At 47.4% G+C, this 13,749-nt stretch overlaps 1 protein-coding gene across 1 annotated transcript in view; it reads left to right on the top strand.

Moving 5' to 3' along the window:
* Window positions 1-13,749, top strand: part of LOC147726038 (PC-esterase domain-containing protein 1A-like) — a 207,012-nt gene that overhangs the window by 82,295 nt on the left and 110,968 nt on the right. The window contains exons 4-5 of the mRNA XM_086960152.1: window positions 2,591-2,741; window positions 5,512-5,758. Of these exons, the coding sequence (XP_086816278.1) occupies window positions 2,591-2,741; window positions 5,512-5,758 (398 nt within the window). The remainder of the gene's footprint in view (window positions 1-2,590; window positions 2,742-5,511; window positions 5,759-13,749) is intronic.

Here is a 13,749-nt window from a genome sequence, read left to right as displayed (position 1 = left end):
GTCCCTGTGCATACACCGGTCTAAAACTGTTCTTGGGGCACTCCAGCCCCAGCTCTGGCGCAAGACCGGACAAAGGATAGGGGGTGTAACCACCCCCCTTCCAGGTCCCACCCAGAGGTGGGACCTAGTCGTAGTACAGCCCTCTTTAGCAGGATAAAGGTAGGAGCTGGTCCCATTCAGAGTTAGATTATCCTGAACAACTTTACAAGAAGAAACTCTGGACTTCGACGTTCTGCTCCACAGAAGACTGAAGAAATCTCCCTTGTGGGCAAGGAGTGTCCACCCTGCACAAGCAGGCACCATCAGCGTCCAGCGGCTTCCCTTTGTCGTCTTCCCTCGAGGATCCAGACTTCAGAGCCTGACGAGACCCGGATTCCCAGACCTCTCCGACCTCTACCTAAATCTGCAGCACAGCTGAGATCTGTGGGTGCGACGAGACACGTGGGACCGGCCATCTTGAAAGAAGCAGCACTTCGCTCCAGCACGACTTCTGAGGTACCTCGTCCAAGTGCTTTGGGGATTGAGAAGCCCCGAGCAGCTCCTGCACCGAAGACCAGCCTTCCAGCATCCACGAGATCTGCGTGGGGCCCTTCTGCCTGTTTGCTGCTCGGCGCGTTGTCTGGTCACTTGCCGGCTGGCTAGTGACCTCCTAGATGACGAACCTTGAAATCTTCACTGCTGGTCTGGTTGCTCCAGACTGGCCCTTGCTCCCTTCCAAAAGAGGAGCACCCTGGACCCTCCTGGTCCACTCCAGACACCGTTTCCACTCACCGCGTGGGTTGCCTTTGCCAAGGCCTGTTGACTCGGAAGCCGACACCGCCGACAGAAAGAGCCTGCGTGGGACAGCTCGTGCCTCCATCCTGGTCGTCGAAGGCACCACCTGGTCTACGTGGCTGCAGAGACAAGCGTCCACCCTCACCTGATCGCGACGATGACATCTGGTTCCACTTCAGTCACTGGCTAGTGACTTTGAACATTGTCCCCTCTGCTTTCAGGTTCTTCTCTTCACTTATCCACCCTTGGATCACACCGGACATCTTCCTCCTGATCGCCTGCAGCATCTTTTCTTCCAGGCTCCATAGACTTCAACGCCGGAACCCGACACGACTTGGCACCTATGCATCCGCAGCCTGTGGGTGAGGTAACACAAGCATTTTGGTGCTCAAGGGTAGCTTGACTCTTCTAGTGTCCAGTTCCAGTCTTTTTAGTTCTACCTAGTCAGGATTGTCCGTACTCACCTTTTTCTTGAACTGTACTGTCCATAGACACTGTTACGCATCTCGCGTGTGAGTTCACACTCTGCACACGCGTTCCGTGGGCCTCCTATTACCTACTTAGAGTTTGTATAGCGTGGTCCCAGCCATCCTACAACCTCTGGACAGCTCCATTCCTTTTATCGACTTTCACATTCCACTTACTTAGTATATGGTTTGTCGTGCCCCTAGGGCACCATTGTAATTTGTGCAACTTAAACGTATTTTTCCTAAGAGATTGTCATGTGCTTAGCCCTCTGATCTCATAAAGAGTTCAGAGGTGTATGTTAGTTAATAAATATTGTGTTTATTTTCATAACAACCTGTGTGGTGTCCTTTCACTTGGTATTCAAGGGGTTATATGTGGTAAAACAGCTGGCTTCACATGCCAAAAGAGTTTACCCTAAGACTGCTTTGTCCATGCTACCATTAGGATAGCTGGTCTAGAAGGTTGACTTTACAACCAATCACCATAAGGGTTGTTTGGACTGATACAAGGTGATCACTAGAACTAGTGAGCATCATATATCAGGCCAACTTCTCACAACTATCTCCTTCACAATTGTTTTGTACGCGTATCCCACCTTGCCCCCATATGCTGTTCTAATGTTGTCCAGTCATGATTCACTAATATGTACACCTCAATAACTCATGGCTAGCATTTGCATGGACCGGTTTTGATGAACTATGTATAATGCTTAAAATGTCCACCACTTCGCCAGAATGGTTCTTTCAGAGAGGCAGTTGCGGAAAAAGATTCTCCATTTTCGTATTAATAAGGGTTCTTGCCATGACCTTCAACATTAGGCCCCTTTACTGTGCATTGAGGATAGTGTTTGTGCTGTGGGAGTAACATGCAATATATGGATATAGTACAGCCACATACAGTGCAGTGAGAATAGTGTGCATCAGTTTTCAGTCCAGCAGCTAGATTATTCTTAGTCGTGTCAGGAAATATACCTGGTATAAATAATGAAAACTTGAGTAAACGGAAATGCAATAGAACAGTTAACCTTACATGTGTTCAGTCTTATGAGCTGCTACATAAGTAAGGGTTGCGATGATTTTCTGGGTGCTACATGATGAGCCTGAGCTTGAGAGGCATGGTCTGGTAGTCCATGCTAGATCCTTACATAATAATTGTTTTGAATATTATTTCTTATGCAAAACCATAACTATTTTTGAACAACACAAAAGTACCAAAAAAAGTATTTGTTGTAGATTGTAATGCTGTAAATACATCTCTGTAGCTTTTTGTCTCTGCTTCCTATGATTCGGCTTAGAAAGTAGTTATTTTGAGTTGACAATTTAAAACTTTTCTTGTTCTCTTCTTTCAGGTATGGCCTCCGGTCTATGGAGGACTACAAAGTAAATTTGGAAAAGATGTTTACCCGCATGGATGAGGTGGTTCTTCCGGAGTGCCTTATGGTTTGGAATATGGCAATGCCTCTTGCCCACAAGATTACCGGAGGCTTCCTTATACCCGAGGTACAGTATGTCCCTTCATGCAACCCACATGGAGCATTTTGGTTCACAGTTTTAATATGCAGCCTCTGTATGAGTCAATGCACAGTTTGATGGTTAGAATGTTTGTGCCGCGGACAAGTTTTCTATGTACCTAAAATTTCTATCAACATTCCAAATTTGTTTTCATGGCTGACGAGGTGTGTAATCAACCATGTTGTCATAATGGAGATCGATTATTGGACCTATGCTCTCAGTTGACATGTAGCCTTTTGGGGGCCTCTAGGACGTTTTCACAGTGTTTATTGTAAAACCAATTAAAAATTGCATGGGAGGTTCAATCCAGGGCTGATCTCTAATTACTATTGACACAGAATTTCAAATTGTCATCTTGTGCGATAGAAACCTCCCTCACCTAAACTCTCCTGGTGAGGAATGCCTCTCTCCGGTTTTGGAGAATTTGTTTCAAACTCATTGTACTAGTTCCGTCATTGGTGGGGACCTCACTCGAGATCTCCAGGCTCCAAGACATGGATGCCTGGAGGAAGGTCTCAAGTTTAAGACTGATGCAGATAAATGTAATTTATGTATTCTATCCCTGTTGGATAACATCACAGATGCTGTAACAGAAATATAACTGTTTATTTCAAGTTGCACTTATCCCTGCTTTATGAAGCGTTCCGAACTAGTATACTCCAAGCAGGGAGAGCAACCAGATGCATAAGAATAGTCACTGATATAATGCAGGGACTTGTGTTGTGTCCTGCAGTGCAATTGGACTCAAACTGCTGCTCCATGTGGCACCCAACAGAGCGGACGGCTTGTTTGTCTTCCCCTTTAAAGGGGATGTGACCTACCAGTTCGGGCCGGGCTGATCCTGTTGGAAAAGGCCAAGACTGATTTTCATGTCATTTTGGTAAATATATGCAGTAGCCGTGAGTACAATGGCGGGCTGTGATGTGTCACACACCCTTTACCAATGGCTGAGATGAACTCAGACATTTTGTTGTTCACTTTTTAGTCAAGCAAAGATCGTTGCGTTGAGTTTTTGGGGTTAGTCCTCTGGCTTGCTTGTTTTTCTTCAATTGTGCACTGACTTTACAGCATTGCTTTGGTGATGGGGCATAAAGTAATCCCTTGGCGTGACTGTAGCTGCTGCAGCACATGGCCGCTGTGTCCACGCTCTTTTTATAAGCCTCTTGCACCCTCCCAGTGTTCATTGCCCTCTCACGCTGATATGCTTCACGCCGATGCATGGCATATGTAAATATAACCTGATCTTCTCCATCACATTGAACGCGTGACAATGGTGCTGTAAGTGAGGACTTCTTGTTTGTCCCTTTGTAACACTTGTGTTCTCCTTCACACGCAAAAAGAACAATTGATGGACCGAATGCAAAAAATGCCATACATTCATTCACCCCAGTGCAGAGATCTGGACAGAATCCATCGTTTTGTTTCCCGTGCCATGCCAGTTTAAACCCAACCATATGCAAATCAGTCTTGACCCTTCGCCCAATTGGAACCGTCCGACCCGAACTCCCAGGCCAGGTCCTCTGGGACTGGAAACCAGCATCCTAGGACCGGTTTCCGGTCAGGGAGGACCTGGCTTGGCAGCTCGGGCTGGACTGTTCTCATGAGGCACAGCGTCAAGACTGATTTGCATATGGCTGGGTCTATAGGGTGGCATGGTGAGCAAAATAATGATGGATTTAACACAGATCTTTTTGACGGGGGTGTTTGATGTGCTCTGCATTTCGTCCATCATCTGTCTGGCTTTTGCTCCTTCACACAGCACATGAATTCTCCAGTTTGTCCTTCCGCTGCCTTGAGTGATGTGGATGATCCTCTTTTCCTCCTTGTTATGGCATCTTTCTAATTTGCGCTCTTCGGCTAAACCTTGGGGGCAGTGGGGGCACTTTTCTGTTTAGCCTTGCATCGATCATCCCCCATACCTCGAAATCAGTTCACCTGTAATGCCATCCACTTGTGCCTTTTTTCCAGATCTACCAACGTCACCAGTGCAATCCTCCTCTGCCCCAGGTATTCATCAGTCCACTCCCCCATACACACATGCATCCAACCATCTATACATTTACATCGATCTGTTTACCCACCCATAAACTATTGTATTATATGCACCCATTGCAATCATTTATTTATCTAGGAGTACATCCAAACTGCCATCACTATGTGCGTGTGCTTGACTTCATGGTGTCTGTGTACACATCTATACCTCTGTACTGTCTTTATATGACATCCTTTTTGGGTTGTCTGTTGGTCAATGTATCCAAACATATTCTGTAACAGTTTACAATCATTCTGGTGCAATAAAACAAGCAGACTTGGCAAATTGGTCAGATCTGACACCATTTAAGTGTATGTATTTATCAGCAATTGGTGAGTATGCCGAAACTAAATTCAAGCGGTTATCTTGATTTGTGGTTGAGCGCAGGATCTCAGAATATTAAATGTTTGAAGTGGTTTGTGGTGTTGTGTAAATCAATGTAGGTATACTAAGCCAGATAGGTAAGGTCACCTGGAGGAGGAATGATATTGGATTTGGTAGTTAGATCTAGCATTTTCTTGCCTAGTTTCAATTAAGTTTCTGGTAAATCTAGTTTGTCGGTACTTATTTACTGCTAAGGTAGCATTAAGGTAATGTGTTGCACTTTCTGCTAAACCATTTATTTGAATATTGCCTAGCCTAAATAAAAGTAAGCAAAATAAAAAGAAATTATGTCCTATACTTTTAAACATTTTTGCTGAATTCTCCTTTGTTGCCATGTCTCAGCTGCAGCACTTGGATAAAACACTCCGCAGAGATATCATTGAAGGTAATTTCTACAGCGCGACATTGGCGGCCTCTCACAAGTTTGATGTGCTTGATCTGCACTACCACTTCCGGTTCGATAGCCAGAACCGCCTAAAAGATGGGGTTCACTGGAACCAGATTGTCCATCGCAAGATCACTCAGCTTCTGCTGGCCCACATTGCAGATGCATGGGGTGTGGAAGTCCCAAAAAGGAAGGCCAACACAGGTGAGAAGCAGTGGACTCACAATCTGCTGTTAGGACAGTTAGTTATTTCATGCAGAGAGGTGCTGGAACAATTACCACTAAAATGTCAAACATCGATATGTTGCTGTATCTTAGTACTTTATTTCACGACTAAGTTGTCCATAATCTGGCTACAGTCATTCATTTTAAAGATGTTATTGGAAGCCATATATATGCCTGAGAATAGCCTTATGTGTTAACTTGCAGCATAGTATTGGAGGCATTGAGCTGTGTAGCCCATATACTTTAGATGTAGGTGTTGAAGGTACAGTAGTTCTCCAGTATTAGGGTGTCTTTCATAGATTCACATGCTTGAATATTCCCCGTCGTCGAAGTGGGAGTCCCACAGTAAATAAAATAGCAATAACGTACCAATAACATATTTATGGAAATACATAACACATGAAATAGTAGTAGTAAATACATAATAAAGGCTCAAAACCAATTCCTACATAGGAATACATGATAGAGAGAAAAAACACTTGTAACATATTCCTGTCATTATGTTAGTCCAAACTACAGCCAATCAGGCGCCAGCACCTTTCCAGAACCTTCTCCTCAGAGCTCAGACCCTCAGATTTTCTACAGCACGTCGTGTGAAGGGAGTCTCCCTGAGCTCTGCTCCGTTTTCTCTATTTCTTCAAGTTTTCCAGTCTTCTCAACATGTCAAGTAAGAAGTCTTTATTGAAACCTTGCTCTTCTTGTGGGAAACTGCGTCTTTACTCTGAGGACCCCCACAAGAAGTGCATTTATTGCCTTATCCCGACCATGAAGTTGGTAGCTGTAAGTTTTGCAGGACTTTCTCTACTAAAACCCTTAAGGACAGAGAAGGCTGTCTCCTCATTTGGCTCCAACTTCTTAAGGACAAGGATTCGGCTTGGTCAGATGCAGAAAGTTTGCAGTCTGGACCTTCTCATGCAGCCTCCAAGCGTAGTAGTGTGCAGGATATGCCTTCACCGTTTCTAAACAGGAAAAAACTTTCCATGTCTGTGGCTCCTGCAGTGTCTTCACCACCTCCTCCTACCGCTACACCCACGAGACCTGGCTCTCTGGCGTCTTCTACTGCCTCCCATCATGTTTCTGCTCCGAAACCTGTTTCATCGTCGACGGGAGAGTCGACTATCGTCCCGACGACGAGATCAGCCGTCTCCGGATCGTCGACGGCGATAGTGACGAGAACATCAGCCTCCGGATCATCGTCTACGTCGTCCATGTCGACTAAGGTATCACTCAGCTTCAAGACTGTCTCATCGACGATACCTATTGCCTCGTCGTCGATGAAGAAATCTGCTTCATCGTCAGCAAAGTCATCGTCGACGAAAGCTCACAAGAAGTCTTCTTCGTCGACGATGGTTCGGTCCCGTCGACTAGGGTTCCGTCAAAATCTGCTCCGTCGACGTTGGCTTAATCATCCGACGTCTACGATGGTTCTGTCGACGGCTGCTCCGTCGACGGCGGATTCCTCTACAATGACTTCGTCGACGCCCCTGCCAGCGTCGGCGCAGTCGACAACAGTCGGCGGTGGTTCCTGCATTGTTTGCCACAATACCTTTGGTGGCTTTGTCTTCCACTGGGTCTGGTTCTTCTACTGTCGATCCCTTGCACCATCGTCGTCAGCGGACAGTTGAGTAACTATCTCTTCCAGATCCACAGCCTCCCTCGCCCATGTTCGCCACGGGCTCTGAGCCGGATTCTGAATCTGATAATGATGTGGGTGATTCTTTAAGAGTGGCACGCAGTCCGTCAGATTTGATTAAGTGCCAGGATTATGGTGATGATGATGATAGCGATAACCAGTACTCTCAGGCAGAAGAACGCTCTATACAAGTTCCTACTGCGACATTGCCATTGGCGCTCATCTCAAATCTCCAACATATGTTGGATGACTACAACCGGCGTTTCCCGCCTTCTCCGCAGGGATGCCTCATGTGCCTGCGACTGCGGCGGCTCCTGTCCCTGTTCCGCCACCTTTGCCACCAACACCTTCACCACAGGTCCAGACGTCAGTGAAGATCCACACTACTGTGTACCCCTTTGATGATGATGACGTCACTCCCGAACGGGAAGATGGTGAAGTCGATGATGATGATGCGGCCGCCCACATGGCTGAGTGGGACGACTACCAAATTCAGACTCCTACCCCTCCCCCGGTAGGGCCTGGGGATTCGCCTCCGGTGGACATTGCGAGTTTCCATCAGCTGATGGATAGAGGGACCCAATGTTTCAAATTGCCTAGAGTCCAGAGGGCGGAGGACTGTTTCCTTTATGATTTTAAAAATCAGCCATTCAAACAAGTCCACACTATACCCATCGTAGACTTTATGTGGGCTGATGGGGTGAAGCTCATGCAAACTCCTAATTCACTGCCGGCTCAGCTGCCTCGCCTTGAAAAGAAATACAAGGCGCAGATAGGATCTCCAGCGTGCTGTGTCACACATCCAAAGCCCGACTCAGTGGTCACTCAAGCGGCACAACGTCGTTCCTGTAATCCGGCATCGCCGATTTCAGCTCCTCCAGATAGAGAGGGTCGGCGCCTGGACGCTATTGGACGCAAGTTCTCCACTATGGCATCCACTACGGTGAGGGCGGCTAATGCTTTAGCCAACTTAGGCCGCTACGACCGCCAGATGTGGTCGGACTTGTCTTCCCTGGTGAACCTCATCCCTGACGCTTCCAAGGCTGAAGCTTTGCAAATCCTGCAGGACGGAGAAAGGACATCAGAGGAAATCATTGATTGTGCAGTTGACATTGCATTTACTGGCTGTCGTCAGCTTGCTGGTGCAGCGGTCGTACGAAGGCAGGGCTGGTTACGGTCCACCTCTTTCCGCCAAGAAGTTCAATCCACGATCCTGGATATGCCATACGACGGTGAGTCGCTTTTTGGAGCACGTATAGACTAAGCTTTGCAGGCCATTAAAAAGGACACTGACACTGCTCGCTCATTGGGGACTTTATAGTTTCGAAAGCGGCCATTTCGGGGTGCTCCAGACGCAGCACCTCCTTGACTTTTCGTGGAGGAAACTGTCAATACCGCTCCTACCATCAAGATAACAAACGTTACACTTCCAACCAACAATAGTCCTCCCGACAGCAGTCGTCAAAATCCTACAGGGGAAAATCCTCATATAGAGGATCCACTCCCAAACGTCAATGACTTGTGCATCCCCCCCCCCCAGCATTGGAGGTCGAATCTCTGTTCTTTTCTCAGTGTTCCTCCATCACCTCGGACCGCTGGGTTCTGGACATTGTAAAAAAGGGCCATGCTCTAGAGTTCATCAAGATTCCTCCTCCTACTCAACCGTCTTGCCCGCCTCCTCCCCACCTCAAGGAGCTTTTCCATCAAGTTTGTCTTCTAATTCAGAAAGATGCAGTCGAAGTGGTTCCCAAGTCTCAGAGGAAAGGGTTTCTATTCCTGTTTTTTCCTAATACTCAAGAAGACAGGAGATTGGCAACCGATTCTGGATTTGCGAGCGCTCAACAGGTACCTCAAGAGCCAATGCTTCCGCATGCTTAAACTGCTAGAGATCCTGCGTCTTCTCTCCATGGGCGACTTCATGACCACCATTGACCTACAGGATGCCTACTTCTATCTTCCAATTCTTCAAAAGCATTGGAAGTACTTACGCTTCCAGGTGGGACGGAGAGACTTCCAGTTCAAGGTGTTGCCTTTCGGCCCCCGATCCTCCCCCCGTGTCTTCACACAATTATTGGCTCCGGTAGTGGCTTACCTGCGTCTCCGAGGCATCCAAATCTTTCCATATCTGGACGACTGCCTCCTCAAGTCAGTCTCTCAAACAGCTGTTTCAACACACCAGTCTTTGTCAGGACGTGTTTCGATCTCTCGGCCTAACCATCAATATCGACAAGTCTCAGGTCGATCCGGCTCAAAGCAGGAATTTTCTGTGAGCAACATTGGACACAGTGCTTTCTAAGGCATTCGTGTCCCAAGAGCGTCAAGAAAAGATCTTTCGCTTGGTGTCTCTGTTTCGGGAAAGACTATCCGTTTCTGTCCGGATCTTGAAGTCATTTCTGGGGATGGCATCGTCTTGTATTGCACTGATCCCAAATTGCAGACTTCGGACTCTCCCCATTCAGAAGGAATTGGATGTACAGTGGCGTCAGGTCTCCGGTTCTTTCAACGACCTCTTGAGTGTCACCGCTCGCATGACATCAGCTCTCCAATGGTGGGCGCAACCGTCCAACCTTGCGACAGGAACTTCTTTCCTCTCCACCACTCCAGAACTCACGCTCACAACAGACGCCTCATTAGAAGGCTGGGGTGCTCACCTTCAAGGCCTTTCCATCAAAGTCAAACGGTCTCTGCTTCATCGTTCCTGGCACATCAAGAGGCTGGAGCTGATGGCAATTTTTCTGGCACTCAAGTCGTTCCTTCCTGTGATTCAAGGGGAATCGGAGCTTATTCAGACGGACAATACCACCAGTATGCACTATGTCAACAAGCAGGACGGAACCAGGTCTCCACTCTTGTCTCGGCTGGCTCAGTCGATCTGGGATTGGGCTGTTCTTCTGCTGGGCGTCCAACATCCTAGCAGATTCCCTCAGCAGGTCCACGTCATCGACCCACGAGTGGGAGTTGCATCAACCGACTCTCTACCTAGTTTTTCAACGATGGGGTCGTACGTCTCTGGATCTCTTTGCAACACCGGAGAACCGGAAATGCCCCTCTTATGCAAGTTGGCATCCCCACCACGGGTCGTGCGGGAATGCCCTTTTGATGAATTGGTGCGATCTATTCGCCTACGCTTTTCCTCCGATCCCGTTGGTACCTCGTGTGATGTGGAAGATGAGTAGGCAGCCCTGCCACATTCTCCTGATCGCCCCCAGATGGCCCCGTCAGGCATGGTTCTCGGAGCTGCTCCTTCTGTCCCAGTGCGAGCCCATCCTCCTTCATCCTCGACCGGACCTCCTCACGATGGACAATGGTCAAATTTGCCATCCGAACCCCTCCTCTCTACAATTGTCGGCCTGGAACCTGAGCACCTTGAATTAGCGCATTTAAATATCTAGCCGGAATGCAGAGACCTTCTCGCTCAGGCCAGAGCTCCATCTACCATTAAGGCGTACAAGCTCAAATGGAAGAGGTTCTGCCATTGGTGTGTGGCTACGAATATCCATCCTATCCATTCCACTCCGGAGCAGCTACTTCCGTTCTTTCTGGACCTGGCTCAATCCGGGCTTTCCCATGCTACTTTGAGAGTTTTCTTGCCGTCAATCTCTCGTTTCCGGTAGGATGGGTCCTCCTCTCTCTGCTCTTCCAGGGTTATTTGTCAGTTTTTCAAAGGACTGTTCCGGAAGTTCCCTCCTCTTCGACGTCCTCCTCCCACTTGGCATCTCAATGTCGTCTTAGCCCAACTAATGAAGGCGCCATTCGAGTCTATCCATAGGGCGGACTTTTCTGACCTGGAAGGTAGCCCTTCTTGTTGCTCTGACATCTCGTCGCGTGAGTGATCTTTACGCTTTCACCGTTAAACCTCCTTTTCTTCAATTCAAACCTGACTGTGTGGTGCTTCGCACCAACCCAACTTTCCTGCCGAAGGTGCCTACGGATTTCCATCTAAACTAGCCTGTTTTCTTAAAGACTTTCTTTGCCGATCCTCAATCTCCGGCAGAGCAACGATTGCACTCTTTGGACATCAAACGATGCCTTAAATTTTACATCAGCAGGACTGCCCCTTTTCGCAGGTCCGATCAACTGTTCATTGCCTACGGACGTATGCGTAAAGGGCGCCCTGTTACCAAGCCAACTATTGCATGTTGGATTTCTTCAGCCATTGTCTTCTGCAATCAGCAGGCCGGCAAGCCTCTACGATCTACAGTGAGGGCTCATTCCACCAGGGCGATGTCATCATCTATTGCCCTGTTTGCTGGTGTGCCGCTTCCTCAGATCTGCCTAGCAGCCACGTGGTCCAACCTGCAAACGTTCACGAAGCACTACAGCTTGGATGCCATCAACGCGGCGGATACAGCAGTGGGACACACGGTCCTTCGTCATCTTTTTTAACTAATGTGAGCCTCTGTCTTCCCTCCTCCGCCATGGTTTTTGTGATTGCTATCAGTATTTACATTACTGTATTATCACTCTCTTGGTTTTCTCCATGCTGTTGCATAGCAATCGGACCTCTTAGGATGTTACTGCTCTCTATTCTATTCAAGCATGTGAATCTATGAAAGAGACCCTAATACTGGAGAAGAACAATTGTTACTTACCTGTAAACAGGTGGTTCTCCGGAATTGGTGTCTTTCATAGATTCACATGCGACCCACTCTCCTCCCCTAAGAGGCTCGCTTCTCCTCATTTACTCTTTTGTCACTCTTGTGCTACCAAAATCTGAGGGTCTGAGCTCTGAGGAGAAGGTTCTAGAAGAGTGCTGGCGCCTGATTGGCTGTAGTGTGGACTAACATAATGACAGGAATATGTTACAAGTATTTTTTCTCTCTCATGTATTCCTATGTAGGAATTGGTTTTGAGCCTTTATTATGTTTTTACTACTACTATTTCATGTGTTATGTATTTACATACATATGTTATTGGTATGTTATTGCTATTTTATTTACAGTGGGACTCCCACTTCGACGACGGGGAATATTCAAGCATCTATGAAAGACACCAATACTGGAGAACCACCTGTTTACAGGTAAGTAACAATTGTTCATTCTATTTATGGGTTTTAGTTATACTCCTCTTGGCACTGTTCAATACAACCCCCATGAGTCAGTTGGCTGAAGTCAAATGGATTATACGTTCTAATACACTGAATCTGCTCAGCAGCTTATTTTCGTGTGTTTTTATGTGATGTGCACGGTTAGAAGATTGCCAGTGCTCGTGCACTGTAATTATTAGCAAAATAACGGAAAATGCACTTCACAAAACCGTTCTTTAGTTCACTGCTAAACCACGTGGTATATTGATCTTTTCTTCTATTTTTTTTATGTAGTAGATTGGCCTAAGATAGACCTCCTAAGGCACACCAGTCTGAGATCATGCCCAAATGAAGAGTTAGGGCTAAGTCTCGATTAGGACCCTCTGCTTTTTTTCACCAAAACATAATATCCTCATTTGGCTTATCTAATCACCTCTGGTTTGATGTCCAAAAACATATTTTTTTCGCTTTCATACTACAGCTCCCGACTTATTTCACTGCTGTCAGTCATTGACTTATAATATCACAGAAATACTCCACAAAAAAATGATACGCAAGTACCCTTCAAAGTACAAACCCTCATCTAATGACGCTTATTACATCCCGGGGCACGTTCTCCTGAACCAGAAGTGGTTAACAAAGCATGCAAATGCCTGAGGAGACTGTCCAGCACGGAATAAGGAGAGCAAAAAGATTGCCCCAGCGGGTAGTACTGCAATCGTCCACGCACTGGTGCATTGCCAGCTTGGAAGCGATGCCTCTGCGCTGCCGGCGACGTGGGACCCAGCATTGTGGGTCCAGGGGCCAGAGAGCGGGTCAGTACACCAATGCCCTCTGCCCCCTCCTTCCTCCCGAAGGTGCATCTAAATCTTCCTAGTCTGACTTTTCAGGGCCACCAGTTGCCAGCGGGCCGCAGAATCTGCCATCACCTCCCTACACTGGCACATCACGTCGGACAGGTGGGTTTTGTAGCTAGTCCAAGGGAGCTAGTTCCTCCCCGACTTTGAAACTACCCCTCCCTCCATGCCACCAACACTCCATTGCATGTCGGAGGATCACTTGACCCTTCTCCGTTAGGAAGTTATGTCGCTCTTGTCCAAGGGTGCTATCGAGCGAGTCCCTGTGCCAGAAGTGGATCATGGTTGTTATTCCCACTACTTCCTGGTACCCAAGAAGGACAGAGGCCTGCGTCCTATCTTGGATTTCAGGGACGTCCACCGCTTCCCCCGGAAGAAGTTCAAAATACTCACATTGGCTCAGGTCCTGTCTGCCCTCGACCCTTGTGACTGGATAGTAGCATTGGACTTGCAG

Source organism: Lissotriton vulgaris, chromosome 3_1, assembly GCF_964263255.1.
Source record: "Lissotriton vulgaris chromosome 3_1, aLisVul1.2, whole genome shotgun sequence".
Taxonomy (NCBI): Eukaryota; Metazoa; Chordata; class Amphibia; order Caudata; family Salamandridae; genus Lissotriton; species Lissotriton vulgaris.
This window is presented reverse-complemented; position numbering and strand designations above follow the sequence as displayed.